The 20,380-nt window shown below is 45.2% G+C and overlaps 2 protein-coding genes across 3 annotated transcripts in view; one reads left to right on the top strand and one right to left on the bottom strand.

Annotated features, from left to right (window-relative positions):
• Positions 1-10,233, top strand: part of FAM118A (family with sequence similarity 118 member A) — a 37,329-nt gene extending 27,096 nt beyond the window's left edge. Inside the window, exon 8 of the mRNA XM_036278194.1 lies at positions 10,205-10,233. Within this exon, the coding sequence (XP_036134087.1) occupies positions 10,205-10,218 (14 nt within the window). The 3' untranslated portion in view covers positions 10,219-10,233. The remainder of the gene's footprint in view (positions 1-10,204) is intronic.
• SMC1B (structural maintenance of chromosomes 1B) overlaps positions 1-20,380 on the bottom strand; it is a 73,341-nt gene that overhangs the window by 2,250 nt on the left and 50,711 nt on the right. Inside the window, exons 16-23 of one of the 2 annotated variants that reach the window (XM_036278190.1) lie at positions 16,680-16,821; positions 15,715-15,860; positions 13,265-13,418; positions 8,998-9,096; positions 6,851-7,007; positions 5,958-6,112; positions 4,760-4,911; positions 2,953-3,022 (exon numbers count right to left, since the gene is read on the bottom strand). In XM_036278190.1, coding sequence (XP_036134083.1) covers positions 2,953-3,022; positions 4,760-4,911; positions 5,958-6,112; positions 6,851-7,007; positions 8,998-9,096; positions 13,265-13,418; positions 15,715-15,860; positions 16,680-16,821 — 1,075 coding nt within the window. The remainder of the gene's footprint in view (positions 1-2,952; positions 3,023-4,759; positions 4,912-5,957; positions 6,113-6,850; positions 7,008-8,997; positions 9,097-13,264; positions 13,419-15,714; positions 15,861-16,679; positions 16,822-20,380) is intronic. The other variant, XM_036278191.1, reaches the window with a different exon arrangement.

The raw sequence follows: 20,380 nt of genomic DNA, 5'->3' as shown, positions 1-20,380 counted from the left end.
TGACCAGATGAGCCAAAAACTACCACTCAGAAGTCTTATGAGGGCGAAGAAGGGCTGGTATTTAAACTTCCAGCTTCCTATTCTGCCAACTCAAAAGTCTGAAAACCGAGAATATAGCAACGACACATGTTCCTAACCAGTCCTTTGGTTAGAGGTGAGCTCAGGGTTTCTTCAGGAAGGTCAATTCCAAGGAACAAGAAGAACAGAATAGAGTCTGGACAGAAATGGGTCTTGGTGCACAAACTACTCAGAACTTGGAGAAGGATGAAGGATGAAGAACTCAGACTCAAGCTACAGTTCAGTAGGACACGTGCCAACTGCCTGGCTCTTCCTGGGCCTAGAATGGGTCTTCTTCATCTACTGGTCCAGACTGCACGCAGGTACTAAGGACACAGTGCTGGGAACAGGAATGGCGAGCTCCAGGGCAGGGCCGAGCCCTTTCACAGCTGAATGATGTGAGGAGGGAAACTGCTTCCGACTGAAAGGCTGAACGCACAGGAGGAGCTCCAGCGTCAGAGGCAACGGGAGTCACGATGGTGCAGGGCTGAAGCCCCGGGGTGGCGACGGGACTGGAGAGAAGACGGAGCAAAGGGAGGGCGTGCGTTCTGCGGGGAGAGCTGCCTGGGGGCGCTGCACCTGTCACAGCAGCCGTGGAGCTGCCTCTGCTCGCCTCAGCACGGCAGTGGAGTGTGGAACACAAATGTCAGGAAAACTGGATGTGAAGAGGCTAATGCACAGGATAGACAGTAATAGAAGAGTCTTAAGACCAAGGACCTGGCCAGTTTGGCTCAGCGGTTAGAGTGTCCACCTGCAGTCCGGAGAGACCGGGTTCGGTTCCCGCTAAGGGCACGTACCTCGGTTGCAGTTTGTCCCCGGCCCTGGTTGGTCGTGCGGGTGGCAGCCACTCGATGTGTCCCTTCATGTCGATGTTTTTCTCTCTCCCTTCCTCTCTCTCCCTCCCATTCTATCTGTACAAAAAATGGAAAAATATCCTCAGGTGAGGATAAAAAAAAAAAAAAGACCAAGTACCTGGAGATGCCACTCATACAAACATCGAAATTTTGCTAGAAGATCCGGACGTCCTAAATGCTGCTGAGAAAAGATGCAGCTACTAAGATGCCCACTACCCTATGACACAGAATATGGGACACAAAGGGCCCAACTTAATCAAAGGGGTGATTTCTCCCACACGAGTCAGGCCTCAGAGTCCACTTAGCTGATGCAGACTGGTTGGCATTCAAGAGACAAGACCTTTTGTTCCTAGCAGTCTTCTGCCCTGAAGTCTGGCAGATCACAGAATGTGGCTCTTGCCTGTCGTCTACAGGCAAGGTTACGGGGACTAAGTTTTGTGGGTCTGGAGTTGTGCTGTTCTTTTTGTTGTTGTCATTAATCCTCACCCGAGGACATTTTTTTCCACTGATTTGTTTTTGAGAGTGGAGTGAGGGTGGGGGGAGAAACATTGATGTGAGAGAGACCATCAATTGGTTGCCTCCTGCAAGCACCCTGACTGGGACTGGGAATCGAACCTTCAACCCAGGTACATGCCCTTGACTGGGAATCAAGTCCACAACTCTTTGGCCAGTGCTCTAACCACTGAGCAAGTATGGCCAGGGCTGTGCTGTCTTACGTACTCTGTGCCATGGTCAGAAAGCAGGCTCCCAGAGAGCTGTGGCTTAGATGAATGCATGCTGGGAAATGCTCAGAGGCACCATTCATGCCGGTAGAAGTTACCTTAGACTGCAGCTTCTGAGGGTCCTGACTCTCCCAAGCCTTTATCATGAGACTCAGAGTAGAAAACAGTGAGGTCAGCTTCGGAAACCCAGAACCTGAATGGCACCCCGAGAGTGAATGCATCTCTCAGAGGGGGACTGTAACCAAGACTACGGTGTAAACCAGAATGCCAGTTTACAAATAAGGAGAAACACATCTGTCAGCATGACCAGGGCAGCGTCCTGGGTAAGCAGCAGTACACTAAACAAAGTCCAGTCATTTCTGGAAGATGGACATGCCTGGAAGTCAGAACCAGGAGTCCAACTCATCCATCTCCACAAATGGGTTTCTCCGGTGGCATGGTGACACCAGGGATCTGCAGGCCAGAGCTACGCCTCCCCTTGGCGTGACTGGGTTGGGGGAGGGGGGTCTTGCCAGTGTTTCCCTCTGTCCTTGATCATGCTTCCATGGTTGACACCATTCTTATGTCAAAAAGTCAAGATGGTCTGGCCGATGTGGCTCAGTGGATGGAACGTCATCCCATGGACCGAGAGGTCCTAGTCAGATTCCTGGTCAGGGCACATGCCCGGGTTGGGGGCTAGCAGGAGGCAGCCGATTGATGTTTCTTTCTCACATGGGTGTTTCTCTCTCTCTCCCTTCTCCTCTGTCTAAAAAAACCAGTAAAAACATATAGATAAAAGTCAAGATGTGTGGCCTGAGCACCTCTTCCAGGCGGCTTTGTACATCTGTGCACTGAGCTTTAAGGCACATTGGAAATTGACTCTCAAGAGTTAAACTATTTCCTTAGTTTCCTCATTGTCTCAGATACTGAAAACATGATCACGCACAAGTGCAGTAACTATCAGTTTCAATAAATAAAGTGGGGGACACAATTTTGAACTAGAATTTTATTTAGAGATGTTATTTTTGTACTTTATTAAAGAACTAATTTGGTCCTGTTTGCCACGGGGCCTATTCGTGACCTAATTACCCAGCATCTAGGTCAGAAGAGAAGCCAGTTACCCAGGAGCAGTTCTGGGGACCCAGCATCACAATCTTCACTCGACTCCATGCAGATTCCCCAGTGACTGAGGGTCTCCTAAACCTCGAATGAAACTGCCCTGAACCACCTTGTTTGTAGATATTTAACTGAGATTTAATCTTTAACTAACAATGATCAAACAAAACTTTTTGCTCAGGGTATGAACTGTTGGCATTCGGTTGGGAATGAAAAGAACTTACTTTGCCAATGTTAGTGTTGTCCAGGGCTGCATCCACCTCATCCAGGACAAAGAATGGAGCAGGCCGAAAACTGGGAAAAAGCAAGTCACAACTTCCATTTGTTTTACAAAAGACTTGGAGGAGAGGATTGACTATATTCAGATAAATAAGATACATCCCTTTGGATGCTTTTGTCTAAGTCACCAATAAGCTGTATGTTGCTAAATTCAACAAACAAGTCTCAGTCCATATCCCACGTGACCTTTGCAGGTGATACCTGGGGTGGGCCCCCCACCTGTTCCTCCACCCCTTACTCAGGGCTCCTTCCCAGTCCCGTCTGCCAGCTCGTCTCCTATTCAACACTGTGGTGCCCGTGGGGCTCAGTGCGAGAGCACTCCTCCATCTGAATCGCTCCCTTGGTGATTCCGCCTGATCTCAAGGTTGTAAAGAACCTCCATACATGGATGGCTCCCACACTTCTCATAGTTCTGAACCCTCACCTCACATATCCAACAGCTTACTCAGTAATTCCACACGGGTGTCTAAGAAATAGCTCAGACTCATCTAAAATCAATCTCCTCACCTGCCCCTCCGAACCTGTATCCTCCTTGGTCTCCCCCTCCTCGCTAATGGACACTTATCACTCCAGTTAATTAGGCCAACAGACATGGAGTCACCCTCCCTGATTCCTTCCTACTCCATGCCTGTCCCTGACCCTTCTACTCTCACCCTGGTCCAGCCTCGTGCCGGCCACCACTGCAGTCTTCCCTCTGTAGATGCAGGCCCACTGCCCTTTGCACTGCTGACTTCCTGTCTACAACACTCATCCCTTAGCTGTCCCCATCCCTCGCTCCCTAGTTCCTTCTTATCTTTGCTCAGTTGTGAGTCTCAGAGAGGCCTTCCCAGATGACTCTCTAGTACTGCAGAACCTTCCCTACTCTACTATCTCCCTTCCCTGCTTTAATTGTTTTTCTCTGCAGCATTTCTCATTTTGTCATAGCCTCCACATCAGAGAATTTGTTTGTTAATGCCCCTTATTTGTCATCGGTCTTCCCCTAGAATGAAGTATCTGAGGCAGGGAGGTTGCTTTGTTCCCTGCCGCCTCTCCAACGCCTAACAGCACGTGACACACAGTAACTAGTGGATGTCTGCTGAGGTGGATGGGGGGCGACACCTAGACATGGTCTTATTTAGTAAGATTACTCAACACAGGCTCTCTCCACCCTGCCTTCCCAACGTCCCCTGCATCGAGGGGTTTTCTTTCTCCCTGTAATGGCCTCAGCCTTTCCCTTCTTGAGACCCAGCAGCACCAGCTGCTGAGCTTGCACGTGGCTCTTCCTGCCGGGAGAACAGTGGCAAAGGTTCCGCATCCCAGCTCGTGCTCTGGGCCTGCTTTACAGACAGCACCACACCCGTGGGAGCCAGAGGCGAAACGTTCTTTCCTGAAGAAATGCTTTGCTTAACATTCTTTGCTAAAGAGCAGATCTCTGAATATGTACTAAGAAAATAATATATAAGTTGTGCGTTTTTGTTTTATTTGGGTTTGTTGTTATTGGTTTTTTGGCAATTCCAATGTCACATCTGGCCATTCCAAATATTTTTCTTCCTTTCTATAAAACTAAAATATTAGTAGCTACTGATAATAGAAATTTAATAAAAATCTGTTAAAAACGGAATTCTCAGATTTTGTCTAAATTGTTCTAGACATAAAACATCACCTAAATCATCTGGCTAAAGAAAATAGTTTTGTAGTACATCCTGTTAAACACAACTAAAGACAAGTAATGAACAGGATTCTGTAGGAGGCCCACCGCTCCCGTGCCCTTACCTGTGCACCGCGAACAGGAGAGCCAGAGCTGCCACACACTTCTCTCCCCCCGACAGATTGTCCATGGGCATGAACCGTTTGCCCGGGGCCACACAGTTATAGCTAATTCCCTCCAGGTAAGGCTCTTCTGGGTTCTCTGGGCTAAGGAATGCCTGAAACACATGTTATTTATTTAGCAAAATCAGAAAAGCAATTAGTAAATTTTAACTTGGATTTGCAACAGGGCTTAACTGCAAAATACTTAATTGGTTAGGTTTTCCCCATTTTGATGGAAAAATACCAATGCCTGTAAATAAGGTATTTAGCTAGATATGCTTTCACAGACAACAGGGGTCACCCTGTGGGGAGGAGAGGAAACCCAGTCGAGCACATGAAGGGCCAGGCTTTCCACCAGAATGCCACTCCAACCACAGCAGCACAGGCCACAGTCTTTAAAAAGTGTTCAGTCGTCACTTTTTAAAGTTGGTCTATTTGTCAACCATTTATTGAGCACCTATTTTGGGCCATGTACTGTAGACAGAGATGAATCCTGTCCTCAAAGAGTTAATGGGTCCTTTTGAGTCCTACTTTACTGAGTAAATTATTTCTGGTTGAAATAGCTGCTCCAGGACCAGCTCTGGGTCATAAAGGAACACCACGAGAAAGAGTAAAAGCAGGTCCATAAGACCCATCCACATGTGTTCCATGTTCAGCTCCGGCGTCTGCTGTGGATTTGGACAGTGGAAGAGGGAGTGCTTGCAGCAGAGGCTGTCGTTACAACAGACACATCTGGATCGGAACCTGGCCTTTGTTCTTTCCTTTGTTACTCAGGTCAGCCCCACAGACCCCAGATCAACCATTTACCATGACCCTCTGCCTTCCCCTGCCTGCACCACAGAGACCACTAGCAGTTCCATAAAATCAAATTAGTACCAGACAACAGAATTCCAGAACTAAAGAGAACCTGGAAACCAAATAATTGAACCCACTCATTTTTCAGACAAAGAAACAGGACTAGAGAGATCTGGACATGTCTAGGTGGCTGATGAGAGAGGGCGTGGGATCTAGAACAGGCCACTATGCTAGCCAGTCTTCATCGGCTGACTCTGCCCTGTCAGTGGGTCACTCAAACGATGTGGTGGCATTTGTTTCTCACCAGAAAAAAGCACTACCAATAACACAAAGTCCCCACGAATATTTTGGGGTGAAAAATACATACTTGGGCACTGTTGTTTCTGCAGAGCTTCTTGTAGATTTGATCAATTGAGACTGAGATGTGCTCAAAACACTGGCTGAAAAGATCGTATCTCCTTTTCTTCACCTGTTCAAACTCTTGCCTGCACATTCTGGCTTCCTTTCTGCTGGCCTCAAAAGCTAAGAGAAAATCAATGTTGTTTATTGTAGAGATCACTGAGGGACTTCTCTTACTTCAACTTTAAAGCATAAGTTATTATAATATTATTTTTTATCCTCACCCGAGGACATTTTTTTCCCATTTTTTTGTTCAGATAGAGAGGGAGGGAGGGAGGGAGAGAGAGAGAGAGAAACATCGACGTGAAAGGGACACATCGAGTGGCTGCCACCCGCATGACCAACCAGGGCCGGGGACGAACTGCAACCAAGGTACACGCCCTTAGCGGGAACTGAACCCAGTTCTCTCTGGACTGCAGGCCAACGCCCCAACCGCTGAGCCAAACCGGCCAAGGCAAGCACGTTATTTTTATGAGCTTGGTTGTCTTGAATAAAATCTACATAGAAAAGAATTCAATTATTAACTCCATGAACATGGCTCTTACAACTGATGATCCCTTTTTTTTGGTAGGGTGCATTTTAAAATAATGACAAGTTCTAATACAATATCTAATATGCCTATTATGATATAAAAATATATGTTCAAAAATAACCAATATACCTGTTTTTAAATTAAAGCAGAACACTTTTTTAAAGAAGCAATTACTGATTCAGTGTTGAAAGTACACATTAATATAAGGCAACAGAGAAAAAACACAATAATAAAAAATGTACTGTCACGGGGAGGTTGCTAGTAAGTGTTATAGAAATCAAAACCCAAACACCCATACGATCTTGTTAACAACTAGAGCTCAATTTCACCATCTGTGGACTCCTGAAACTTGTCTCGGACAGTCTTTAGGTTCTCCAGGGCTCTTAGGTTCGGGGCTGCTGTCTTCAACAGGATTTCTTCTTGCGATGCTACTTGTTGCAGAAGGAGTCTAAGGTGGGCCTCGACTTCTTTATCAGATTGTAGATCCTAGTATTGGCAAAGAACAGCAATGATTTGCATGCTTTTCAGATCCAAACTGCTGAGGGACCAGGCACAGGGCCCTGTGGGATCTGGCCCCGCCGGGCGCACTGTCTGGGGCATCCAGAGTGGGCTGCGCCCTTTCATGGCTTCAGTTAGTGTTACAGACCCTGCTCTCTTGGAATGTGCTTCAGCCCCATATTTCTTAATCTGGCTAAAGAGCAACAGTTCATATATTGTCTTCAGTTACTCTTTCATTAAAAATACTGATCATCTACTATTAGACACCGAGGAGTCAACGATAAAGACTGTTCTGCCCTGGCCCTTCAAGAGCTCACAGGGAAGTCAGACCTACACACTGGCATCTACGGCCGTGTGGAACCCGAACAGGCCAGCACAGTACCACAGCGCAGGGAGGGGACATCCACCCCCTGGAGGCACATTATGAAAGCTGAGACCTGAACGACAAAGAGCACTAACTTGAGCGAGGAGGAAAAAGAAAAAGTGGTGCAGGCGTGACCTTCCAGAAAATCACCTTGACCTCCCAGGCAGGGTTAATTACTATATGATAAAGCTGACATGTTTATTTACTGGAAAAATAATTATTTGAAAACGAGTAAACTGCTTAACTTAGGCACCTTTTAAGAAATAGATTCTTACCTCATACCATATACTAAAGTCAATTTCAGATGATTAAATAGGTAAAAGAAAACCATAAACAGGAAAAAATATATTTATTCAATAATGAGGTGAGAAGGACTTCCTAAATACAAAAGAACTAAATAGACTATAGAAAAGATAAATGCTTCTTTCAGATTGCCTAAAGATACCACAGAGCCCAACAAATGTAACAAGATATATTAAGATGGGGTGGATATTGTTACTCCGCCCCCTTCATTCACCATTCCTTCCTTCCTCACACGGAGCCCGCGATGACCATTCCTCTCTCTTGGATCCCGTGTACCTGGGCAGGGGTTGGGGTTGGGGATGGGGGGCCTGCTGGGCCTAAGAGTCCAACCCACCCCAACAGTGATTGGGCAGGAATGAACGTGTGTCCTACTCAGACCACTGTGATGTGGGGACAGTGGCTGGAACTTTGTAGGAAAAGCCTTCCTTAATGCTAAGATCAGCACCACTGCAAAATGCCCCTCTCTTCTCTGAAGGCCATGGCTGTGGCCGGAAAGCCAAGAACGGCTGCTTCCACTCTGCCCTTCCGAGGGAAGCAGCCTCAGCACAGAGTCAAACGCAAAGAGCACATGCCCACAGGGATGCCGAGGAGAAGAGCCAGAGTGGCTGCATTAGAGACCATACCCTGGACTCCAGTTCTGTGCTCAGCAGTTGTGACGGACTTGTCACCCACTGAGGTATGCGCTGGGACACTGTCAGGGCAAATTCAGGGTACTGGAGCATGTTGGCAACTTTTGTCCACTGTGGGGCTTTCCAAAGACTTGAATGTGAATCTCCAAGAAGGGGGTAGCCTTTCAAAAAACTGGTGACCACAGAAACCTTGCTGCTTTGGCAAGACATTTCATTGTACCAGTGTTCTACAAAATACTTCGTGACAAATGCTAATATAAATATATATATTTTAAAATGTAACCTATCTAGCCCTGGCCGGTTTGGCTCAGCGGTTGGAGCGTCGGCCTGTGGTACAGAGAGACCCGGGTTCGGTTCCCGCTAAGGGCACGTACCTCTGTTGCAGTTTGTCCCTGGCCCTGGTTGGTCGTACGGGTGGCAGCCACTCGATGTGTCCCTTCACATTGATGTTTCTCTCTCTCTCTCTCCCTCCTGCTCTATCTGAACAAAAAATGGAAAAATGTCCTTGGGTGAGGATAAAAAATAAATAAAATAAAATGTAACCTATCTACACGATTTCCTCATAAACCACTAGGAAATCTACTTTCCCCTAGCACTTATGCTCTATGGACTAAAGCTTATTCTGCATTATGTAAATAGTCAATGTACTGTTAGTCATGAACAACAGAAATCTTTCTGTTACCTTCAAATCCTCTCTCAGGGAGCTGTAGTCTATCTCTATGGCTTCTTCTTTTTCATATATGTCCATTGTTGCCTGGGTACCTTCTGCTTCAGTTCCCAACTGAAAACAAAGAAAGCCCTCTCCTGGTTATCTGAAATGATGGTCTCTATTCATCTGTCTGCTCCAACCCTTCAGCTGACTGTTGCCTCACTCAGATTAAAAGTTGAAATCTTGATGTTGGCCTGCAAGGCCATGAAGGCCAAGGCCCAGCCCCAGCCCCCTGGCTCTCTGCGCTGGTCTGTGCTCAGTCTGCTCCAGCCGCACAGGGCAGGCACACATCCACCCAGGGCTGGCACACTGCTCTCTGTCCAGACAACCATCCCCAAGACGAGTGCGCCACTTTGCACTCACCTCTTCCACTTACTACCTTTGCTCAGGCCACCTCCATCTAAGATTACAAACTGCCCCCCACCAATACTCTGGTTTCTCTTTCCTGTTTTATTCTTTCTTTAGCCTGTCGTACCACCAACCATGTGAGTATCTTATGTTTACCATTTTGTGTGTGTGCCTCTCTCTCCTCCACTAGAAAGTGGAGGAACCCAGCTGGTGTGGCTCAGTGGTTGAGCATCGACCCATGAATCAAGAGGCCATCAGTTCGATTCCCGGTCAGGGCATATGCCCAGGTTGTGGGCCCGATCCCCAGTGGGGGGCGTGCAGGAGGCGGCCAGTCAATGTTCTCTCATCGATGTTTCTCTCTCCCCCTCTACATTCCTCTCTCTCTCAAATTAATAAACTTAAAAAAGAAAGGAAAAGAGAGAAAGTGCAGGAAGGGATTTGGGGCAGCTGTATTCACTGTGACGGCCTAGTGCCATCACTGGCACCACACATTTCAGGTCGCGCGTGTCACTCCCTGCAGGAAGGAAGGAGAGCGCAGAAGGCACGCACACACGAGCACTTCTTCAGCTGTAGGCTGGCTGTCAGTGTAATACGGATACCAAACACCAAGATTCACACATCGAGAGAGAAAAACCTGTCACCATTTCTTCCTAGATATTCTCTGAAAAACAAACTCAGTGAAACTATTTTGGGAATTATGCCTGAATTTTATGTAACATGTTAAAACAGTTCTCATAGAAGTTGAACTTGAATACAAAATGTAATGCTGAATCCCTGAATCTCTCAGTTCTGTTTATGTAATTTGACATCGTATTTTGTATTGAACTTCCAGGAGTCATCTGCTGACTTGCTACTCAAACCCTGGTCAGAAGGCCAGCAACAGTGAGCCTCAGCCCGGAGCTGGGAGAATTTCAAACTCGTAGGCAACAAGATCTCGGATGCTTCTGGGACCAGTGATCTGCTGTGGTCTCCCCGACAATGTAAGAGTCTTCTGTGAGAGCCCTGGTACGTGCAGCTAACTCAGGCTCTTAGTCTACCCCCAGTGGAAGGGAAATCTCAGGTTCTACCTCACCACTGTTGTAAGACACATTTCTACCCAGTAATCCTTGTTCAGCCCTTTGGAGAGTTTATGCCGCATGCCTCTTCCATTCGGGCTCTAGAAACCATCTCGCAGGGCATCCCCATTGCATGGCCACTACTAGATGTGCTGATGAAATTCCAGTCAGGGACTCACCACGATAGGCTGTCCATCTTTCTAGTACAAAGTGTTCCCTAGAAGCAGAAATCCAACTCTGTGGCCTCCACCCTAGCCCATGTGATCCTGCTTCTGTGTAAGACCATCTTCCATCGGAGGAGGGGGATCATGTCCCCAGGCCTTCTCTGCCTAGCAGTGTGGTCGGGCCTCCTCACTGTGCTGGACACGTTACTCTTAGAAAGCATCATGCTTAAACAAGCGAATGCCATATTCCAGTGTGGCTTGACCAGCACAAAGTGAAACAAAACTACCCCTTTTTCTTTTTAGATAACAATTCAGTATTAGCCTAGCTTTAGGTCTTCACACCTGCTTTGAAATACCCTATGCCCCTGAATATGCGAGTTCACAAGCTAATAAAGCAGTAAATGATTCCACATCCCTGGTGGGCATGGTGGAGCGCAAGCCTGGATGTCTGTCAGCTGAAGGAGCAATAGGACCAACACTGCTCACTCGGATGTTGGTTACCAAGACTGCTTCCTCCTCTTCTGCTCTATAACAAACCTCTTCTAAAATGACATTGCCTTTTTTTAATTTTTATTTATTTTTTTATCCTCACCAGAGGACATTTTTCCATTTTTTTGTTCAGGTAGAGTGGGAGGGAGAGAGAGGAACAGAGAGAGAGAGAGAAACAACGATGTGAAAGGAACACATCGAGTGGCTGCCACCCGCACGACCGACCAGGGCCGGGGACAAACTGCAACCGAGGTACGCGCCCTTAGCGGGAACCGAACCCGGGTCTCTCAGGACCGCAGGCCGACGCTCTAACCGCTGAGCCAAACCGGCCAGGGCGACATTGCCTTTTAAACAGACTTTCTATTTCTTTCCCGTCTACTTCTGTTAACAGACTTCCCTTCCCTCTCTGCACCCGTAAGAGTGGACAGATGACCCAGAACAAGCCAGAGTTCTTCCCTCTGGTCAAAGCTAGTGGCTGCAGCTGCCCTTATGGGGACAGCTGACCTGAAGAAGGAGCCAGTATACACTGAGCCAGACGAGTTCCTGACAAGGTGTTTGGATTCCTGGGCTGAGTCGTGCACGAGACCGACCTCCATCCCAGCCCTATCCATTCACCAGCCCCTCACCACACACACAAAGCCATCTGAATTGGGTCACGTCATTTGTGGCCAAGAACTGTTCTCTCCTTTCCTTACCGCCTGTCTAGAATGTGATCTCTCCTGAAACAGAGAAAAAAGACTGAGTATGTTATCACATCAGAATTATGCTATAAAAAGTGCTCAAGCCCTGACTGGTGTTGCTCAGTGGTTAGAGTGAGTTTGATTCCAGTCAAGGGCACGGACCTTGGTTGCAGTTTGGTCCCCAGACCTGATCAGGGTCATGTGGGGGGCAACCAATCAATGTGTCTCTCTTACACAGATGTTTCTCTTTCTTCCGGTCTCTCTCTCTCTCCCCCTTCTTCCCACTCTATCTAAAGATAAATAAAAAATACCCTTGGTTGAAGATTAAATAAAAGAATAAAGTGGTCATATGGCTGGTGTGGCTCAGTGGTTGAGTGTCGTCCCATGCACCAAGAAGTCGTTAGTTCGATTCCTAGTCAGGGCACATGCCTGGGTTGTGGGTTCAGTCCCCAGTGAGGGGTGTGCAGGAGGCAGCCAGTCCATGTTTCTCTGTCATAACATTTCTCTCTCTCCCCTCCTCTTCCTTCCTCTCGAAAATATCAATATAAATATGTTTAAGGGGGAAAAAGCGGTCAATATTAGCAAGAGAAATATTGTTTTTATAGACACTTCATTCTGAAGATTCCGAAGGACTGAGGGCCTCTTCTGGAATGGAAAACTGGATGGAACCGAATGGCCTGGCTGGCTGAGGGCAGAGCAGAAGGGGAGGAGGGACGTGGAAGGGAGGACACAGAGAAGTGGTCCACTAACAGAGTACGAACTCAGAGATGACTTAGGAGGCAAATAAATAACGATTTTCAGCATCTTCTGGATTGGCTAATATTAAGATATTCTTTCTGAACTGTATAGTCGTATCTTTCCTAAAATGAGAGACAGAGCTAAGGGCATATACTTCCAATGAACCTAAAGAGTACTAAGCAATTCAAATGCAACGATAAAGAAAAAAGGCCAACAGAAATGTCCATCATTGGACCCTGGTTTTATCTTCTGATTCCTGGGGAGTCCATTCTTGCCTCCCCTGCCCTCTCACTACCTGCACGGACTCGGTGAGGAACACTTCTTGTGAGAACCACCCTGAGTTGTGAAGGTGCCGAGGAGAACCCTCCACAAAGCACATACGTGTTCCCGAGCACCGGGGCTGCCAGTGCTAGTGGGCTTGCACGTTGCCTGCGGTCCCCTGTGGCACCTCCCCAGGTGTTCCTAACTCCAACAGCTTTAACTTTCTGATTCTCTTGGGTGTCTCTATAAAGGTAAGAATCTCCAGTCCATCTGTGGGCTAACAGGACCTGGATGAGCAAGAGAGAGGAGAGAACTGCACACCATTCTGGCCCTCTGGTGAGGATCGATTGGTTCTTTTCCGTCTGAGAAGGCCAAGTCCTCTCTGCCTCTAAAAGGGGCGTCAGAACATGGGGAAGGGCCTTCAGAGCTGGGACGTCACTAAGCAGTAAAGGGCATTACATTAAGTGAGACAGCTGCACTCATTCTAAATCACTGGCTAGAATACCTCTACATCAATGATGTCATCCAGTGACCCCAACAGAAGAATTATTTCAATGTCTTGAACTTTGCAATCAAGCAGCATGTTATGCTTCTCTAGCCGTTTCTGTTCCAGAGAAGACTGAATGATTACAACTTCTTTTTGCCATTTTCCCACTTCCCTGTAAACACACAGATAGGAAAAATTATTACTTTTTACTCATTATGTACAATTCCACCAAAGAAGAAAAATGTGTTATAAACTTACATAAAATTTTTTTTCCTATGAGTGCTATAAGTTCTCAAGTGATCTCACTGATGTTTGTAATTTAAACTTTAACACTCCTGAATGTAATTAGTTAATCCAAGGGAGAATTATTCAATAATGAGCATCCTCCCTTTAATCAGGCTAACAACAATACAGTTCTTTCCTGCTTACTTTAATTTTAAACCTGTGCAATTTTTCAAACTGCATTTCTATTTATTTATTTACTTAATTGAGTTTAATAGGGGTGACACTGGTTAATAAAATTATATGTTTCAGGTGTACAGCTCTGCATCACCCGTATGCTGTGTTGTGTGTTCGCCACCCAAATCAAGCTGCGTTTCAACCTGAATATAAGCTCCACATTTTAGAACCTCAAACCAAGAGAGTCTGTTAGCAAGAGAAATGTCTTGCCAATTCGGTCACTGCACAGTCTGGACTTTTTCACTACCACCACCACTAATATAAGGCCTTCTGTCCTACATGAGGGCTTGGGAATGTTACCAGCTGAAACAACGTATGATTTTAAAGAGAACCCAAAAACAGAACCAAAAAATAAAGTAAGAATTATATGGTTTTCAAGAATATGGCAACAAAAATGTGGTTCTGTTTAAACTTAAAAAAAATTAAGTGTAAATAAACTTTCATTGCATTCAAGAATCTTAAAAAACTTTCTGGCTGGGTCTTGTGTGGATAAAAAAGGGGCCGCACACTGAACCTGACAGGCTCAGGGGAGGCCTGTATGGCTGCCTACAAACCTAGATTCAAAGGAACCACATGAGAGAGTCTGAACATACAAACCCAACCCAAGTGAGTCGTGGCGCGTTGTCACCGCCTAGGCCTACGTCTTCCCTGACAAAGGTCTGTCTTTACCTTTAGTGAGCCTGTCTATTGTCTTTTTGCATCTAAGATAACACACCCTTGAAATGTCAAGTAATCCTCTTTTCCAAACCCATCCGGTACAATCTCCCACCAGAGCAGAGACCAAAGACCCCCTTATTATCTTATTGCTGTAAATGTTAAATATTTGTAAAAATGTGTTTGTAAAAATGTGTTTCTCAGTTTTACTTTTTATTCAATCTTAGCTGTTTTCTTGCTTTTCTTTCTCCTGTCCCCTTAATCTACTGCCAACGAATTTTATGTAACTCCCTTATGTCTCCTCCTCTGATTCTAATGTATAAAATAAGCTGTTAAATCACTATTCTCTGGAGCATTTTTCTCAATCCATTGAGATTTTGCTTCCCAGCAATTGTCATCAGTTTGGCTCAAATAAACTCTTACAGGACTTTTTCTTTTTTGCATTCATCTTCAGATAGAGAGGGAGAGAAGGAGGAAGAGAGAGAGAGACACATCGACTGGCTGCCACCCACACGACCCCAACCGGAGCCGGGGACAAACTGCAACTGAGGTCCGTGCCCTTAGTGGGAACCAAACCTGGGTCTCTCTGGACTGTGGGCCTTCGCTCTAACCGCTGAGCCAAACCGGCCAGGGATACAGGACTTTTTCTTAGGCTGGATGTTCTTTTGTTGACACTTGAAACACTGAAGATCTTTGAACAGTTGGGAAAATTATGAAATGGCAGGAGGTAGAGCAGAAACAAAGAACATTTATTTCATCTGATCACGTATGGTTGTGTCAATCATACTGGAGAGCTGATGTCATGGTGGTGCAAAAAAGCCAACTGATTCAAAGTGTTATCATCATCATCATGGCAGATACACACGCCTACCAGGTGCCAGGTACTGTTCTGAGAGGCATACAGACAGTCACTCATTTAGTCCTCACAGCTATTCTCTGTGGGAGGCACTATTATCCCCATTTACTGATGAGGAAATGAGGGCACAGGGTTTAAGTAGCTGAGATGGGACAGGCAGCCATGTAGTCACAGCCCTCCTCTGTTATGCTCTGTCACACAAACAGACTAGAGGGGCACTCTGTAACAGGTAGAAACCAACGTCCAGAGGAATGCAGGGTAAGGGACTCTTTATACAGTCTATGTTTTATCTGCCAAAAAGAACAATTCAATCTAAACAACTAAGCATCTCTCTTGGTTTTCCCCTAAATGAGAATGTTTGGAAAGTGTGATTTGGGACCGAAAGCAACAAAGGACACATATTCAAATAATAAAACTTCCTATAATAAATGTCAAATTCATAATAAACATCTCTAAAATTCTGGTGATGGCCTTTCAAACTGATAAACTTCTTAACTACCTGTCAATAGCCAAAAATCTCTTCCGTTCCTCTTCAGTTTGAGCGTGGACTTTCTCGACGTTGGCACTCTGAGCGGTGAACACGTCCCGAAGCTGCTGCTGCTTCGCCATGAGTTCATCCACAACTTGCAGACAATCTTCCTCAGCCTAAGTGGAGACGGTGTGCACTTACCATCTTTACATCAAGAGGGTCAACAGCTCATCTTCTTATCAATGCAACCAAGGCCGTCATTCTGAGATAGATGCACCCTCATCCTTCATGCTGCGGGGAGCCTCTCACGGAACGTGACCCCCTCACTGGACACTGCTCGGAAGTGGGTGAGCACTGCCCTTTCACTGTCCTTCACTTGGGGTTCAGTCCTCAGCTCAATGCCACCTGACTTCTGTTCCCCTTGCCCGGTGAGAATGTTCTTGCTACTACAATCTTTTAATCAGCAAAGTAGACAGACACAGACTTTACTTTTTTGACTAAACAAATTTCACTTTCATCACTCCCTCCTCCCAGACACTCCGGGGCTTCTAGGCTGCCTCCCTGGTTCTCCCCGTAGCCCATGTGACAGTGCCGAGTCCCATCCCCGCTCCACAGCTCGCCACTGCCTCCCTCCCTGCCTGGGAGTCTCCACATCCACGTGTGGTCGGTGTACCCTACAGCCCAGCCTAGACCTCCCCGTTACCCATGTGCTCTTTACCTGGCAGACTGCCATCCAGATGCCATATGGCAGCTCAGGCCCCACAGGCCCAGAATTCTCTCTCCTTGACCTGCTTCTCCTGTCCGCCAACTGCCTAAGTGAGGAGCAGTCACCTGTGGCATCCTCTCCGCTTCAACATCGAATACTTCCTGAAGCTGTGCCCATTTTACTTCAAGTTACCTGTCAAACCTGCCCCGCAGCCCTCTATAACACTTAGGAGCACAAGGTGCATTCAATGAAGGAAGTCACCATGGCAAGACCCTTCGTTATTAATTACCTTCCTCAGGTTATCCATGTCTTCTCTACCTTTCTGGATAGTTTCTTTCAAGGTGCTGATCTTACTCAGTTTCTTCTGCAGCTGATTGCGACTATATTCTAGTTGAATATTAAGCCGAGTTTTTTGTTTCTCAAATTCTAATCTAGTGTAATAAAGTAAAGCATTACAAGTGCTAAACATAACCCTTCAATTCACTGTTTATCATGGAAAATTTCAAGCGAATACAAAAACAGAAGGAGTACTATAATGAATTCCCACATAGCTATCACCCAGCTTTAATAATTATCAATTCAAGGTCAACCTTATTTCACCTACTACCCTCCCCTCACTGGATTATTTAAAGCAAATTTCAGACATACATAAGTTCATCTGTAAGTATTTTAGTATGTATCTCTGAAAGTGAAGTGACTTTTAATACATAACCACACACTATTATAGATAGAAAAGATAATTCCTTCATTATCAAATTACTACCATTGGCAAATTTCCTATCTATTTAAAACAATTTTTTTAAATTGATTCCAGAGCCCTGGCTGGTTTTGCTCAGTGGTTAGAGCACCAGCCTGCAGACCAGAGTCCCAGGTTTGGTTCCCGCTAAGGGCATGTACCTTGGTTGCAGTTTGCCCCCAGCTCCATGGGGTTGTGTGGGTGGCAGCCAGTTGATGTGTCTCTCTCACATTGATGTTTCTCTCTCTCTTCCTCCCTCTCTCCTTCCAGCTCTATCTGAAGATAAATGCAAATAATAAAATAAATAAATAAATAAATAGATTCCAGAGAGGAAGGGAGAGGGAGAGGGATAGGAACATTGATGAGAGAGAAACATCAATTGGCTGCCTCCTGCAATGCCCCCTACTGGGGATCGAGCCTGTAACCTGGGCATGTGCCCTGACCCAGAATCAAACCAGTGACTTCCTGGAGCACAGGATGATGCCCAACCAACTGAACCACACCAGTCAGGCCTGAGTCTCATTATTTTAAAGCTGGTTTGTTTTGATCAGTAGCCATACATTGCATATGATGTTTCTTAAATCTGTTATATAGGTTTCCTCCCCTCTTCAAGTTACAATTTTGTATTTATTCTTAGTCAGCTGTTTGAAATAGCTATTCATTCACAAACTCCAAACTTGGAATTTAAGAACATGTTCCTTTCTTATGTACTTCCCTACTTTGCCAGCTTCATAAACTCCTCTTAAAAATTCCAATACTGGCCCTGGCCGGTTTGGCTCAGCAGTTAGAGCGTTGGCCTGCGGTCCAGAGAGACCCAGGTTTGGTTCCCGCTAAGGGCATGTAACTCGGTTGCAGTTTGTCCCCGGCCCTGGTTGGGTAGTGCGGGAAGCAGCCACTGGATGTGTCCCTTTCATGTCAATGTTTCTCTCTCTCTCCCCCTCCCACTCTATCTGAACAAAAAATGGAAAAATGTCCTCGGGTGAGAATAAAAAAAAAAAAAAGAGTTCCAATATAGGCCTGGCCAGTTTGACTCAGCGGTTAGAGCATCAGCCCTCAGACCAATGAGTTATAGGTTTAGTTCCGGTCAACGGCACGCACCTCACCTCAGTTGTGGTTTGGCGCTGGCCCTGGTCCGGATCATGCCGGGGGGCAACCAGTCGATGTGTCCCTCTCACATCAATGTTTCTCTCTCTCCTATCCACTCTTTCTGAAGATAAACAGAAAAATATCAAATATCCTTGGGTGAGAATTAAAAAAAAAAAGCAAAACCCCAAAAGCCCAGCTGGTGTAGCTCAGTGGTTGAGCATGGACCCATGCACCAAGAGGTCGCGGGTTCAACTCCCAGTCACTGTACATGCCCAGGTTGTGGGCCAAATCCCCAGTGAGGGGCATGCAGGAGGTAACCAATCAATGTTCTCGCTCATCGGTGTTTCTATCTCTCCCGCTCTCTCCCTCTCTCTAAAATCAATAAAGAAAAAAATAAAAACTAAATAAAGAGTTCCAATATCAACTGTTGCTCATCCTTTCCACTCTGTCTCCCTCAAATATCCTAACAGAGTCAGTCATTCATTCAAGAAACATTTTAAGAACTAATTGTATCAGATACTGTGCTATATACTACTCAAACAAAGAGAACAACAAAAATAACAGTAACGACAAAAACAAAGAGTGCTGTTTAATTCAGGTTACTAATATCTAGGCACCGTTATAAATGCTTTAAAAAAAAGTTTTATTAATTTTGAGAGAGTTGGGGAAAGGGAGAGGGAGAGGGAGAGAGATAGAAACATTGATTGGCTGCCTCCTGCATGCCCCCTACAGGAGATAGAGCCTGCAACCCAGGCATGTTGCCCTGACTGGGAATCAAACAGGTGACCTCTTGGTACACCTGTAAATGCTCAACCACTGAGCCACACCCATCGGGCCATTATAAATGCTTTTACATAAAATAACTCACTTAAGTTGTTTGTCTCTGAGGCAGGTGAGACCACTGTCCCTATTTAACAGATAAGGAGACCAAGGCACAGAAAGTTAAGTATCTTGCCCAAGGCAACTCAGGAAGTGACAGAGCCAGCATGACACATTACTCAGGGACAACTGAATCCGAGCTCTTAACCACTGACCATTCTGCCTGTAGGAGTGGTTAAAAACAAACTCTTGAGGGGTGTATTTCTGCTACAGACTGTGCATGAGTGAAACACTTCTTTACTTGGCTTCAGTATACCACACTACTCTGGCTTTCCTTTCCCCTCACTTGCTGCTCCTTTAATGGTTCCTCCCTTGCAAATTTTACCAAACATTTAGGTATTAAATAATATTGTTCTATAGTAACTTCCAGAAAAAAAGCCAAACAAACAGAGAAGAGAACAAGTCTTGAATCAATTTATAGGTCTGGTATTACCCTGATATAAAAATGTGACAAAGACATTGAAAGAAAAGAAAACTATAGACTAATATACTCATGAATGTGATGCAAAAATCCCTAACAAAATTTTAGCAAATTAAATCCAAAAACATTTAAAAAGGATAATATAACAAAGCTCAAGTAGGTTCATCCAAGTTATACAAAGTTGTTTTAACATTCTAAATTCAACCAATGTACTTTACCATATTAATAACCACCTCCTCAAAAACCCAACCATACAATCCTCTCACTAGAGGACAGAAAAATTGTTTGACAAAGTTCAACACTCATTCATAAAAAAACATTTCAGCAACCTAGAAATAGAAGGAAACTTCAACTTGCTAAAGGGCTCCCTGAAATTAATATACTTAACCGTAAAAGACTGAATGCTTTATCTCTAAGACTGGGTGTAAGACAGGATGCCTTCTCTCACCATTCAACATTGTACTGGAAGTCCTAGCTAGTGCAATAAGACAAGAAAAAGAAACAAAAGCCACACTAATTGGGAAAGAAGAAATAAAAAATTTTTATTCACTGACAACATGATCATCTTATGTAAAAAATCCTCAGGAATCTATAAAAGAGCTAGAACTAATAAGTTTAGCAAAGTTGCAGAATACAAAGGTCAATTTACAAAAACCAATTTTATTTTAATATACCACCACCAATCAATCTGAAGCTGATAATTAAAAACAATGCTATTTACAATAGCATAAAGATATTAAGTACCTAGGAATAAATTGAACAAAATATGTGTAAAACCTATACATTGAAAATGAAAGAACATTAATGAGAGAAATTAAGGAATACCTAATAAGTGAAGATAGACACCATGTTCATGGATTGGTATTGT

The sequence above is a fragment of the Molossus molossus genome, unplaced genomic scaffold (genome assembly GCF_014108415.1).
Source record: "Molossus molossus isolate mMolMol1 unplaced genomic scaffold, mMolMol1.p scaffold_m16_p_26, whole genome shotgun sequence".
Classification (NCBI taxonomy): Eukaryota; Metazoa; Chordata; class Mammalia; order Chiroptera; family Molossidae; genus Molossus; species Molossus molossus.
This window is presented reverse-complemented; position numbering and strand designations above follow the sequence as displayed.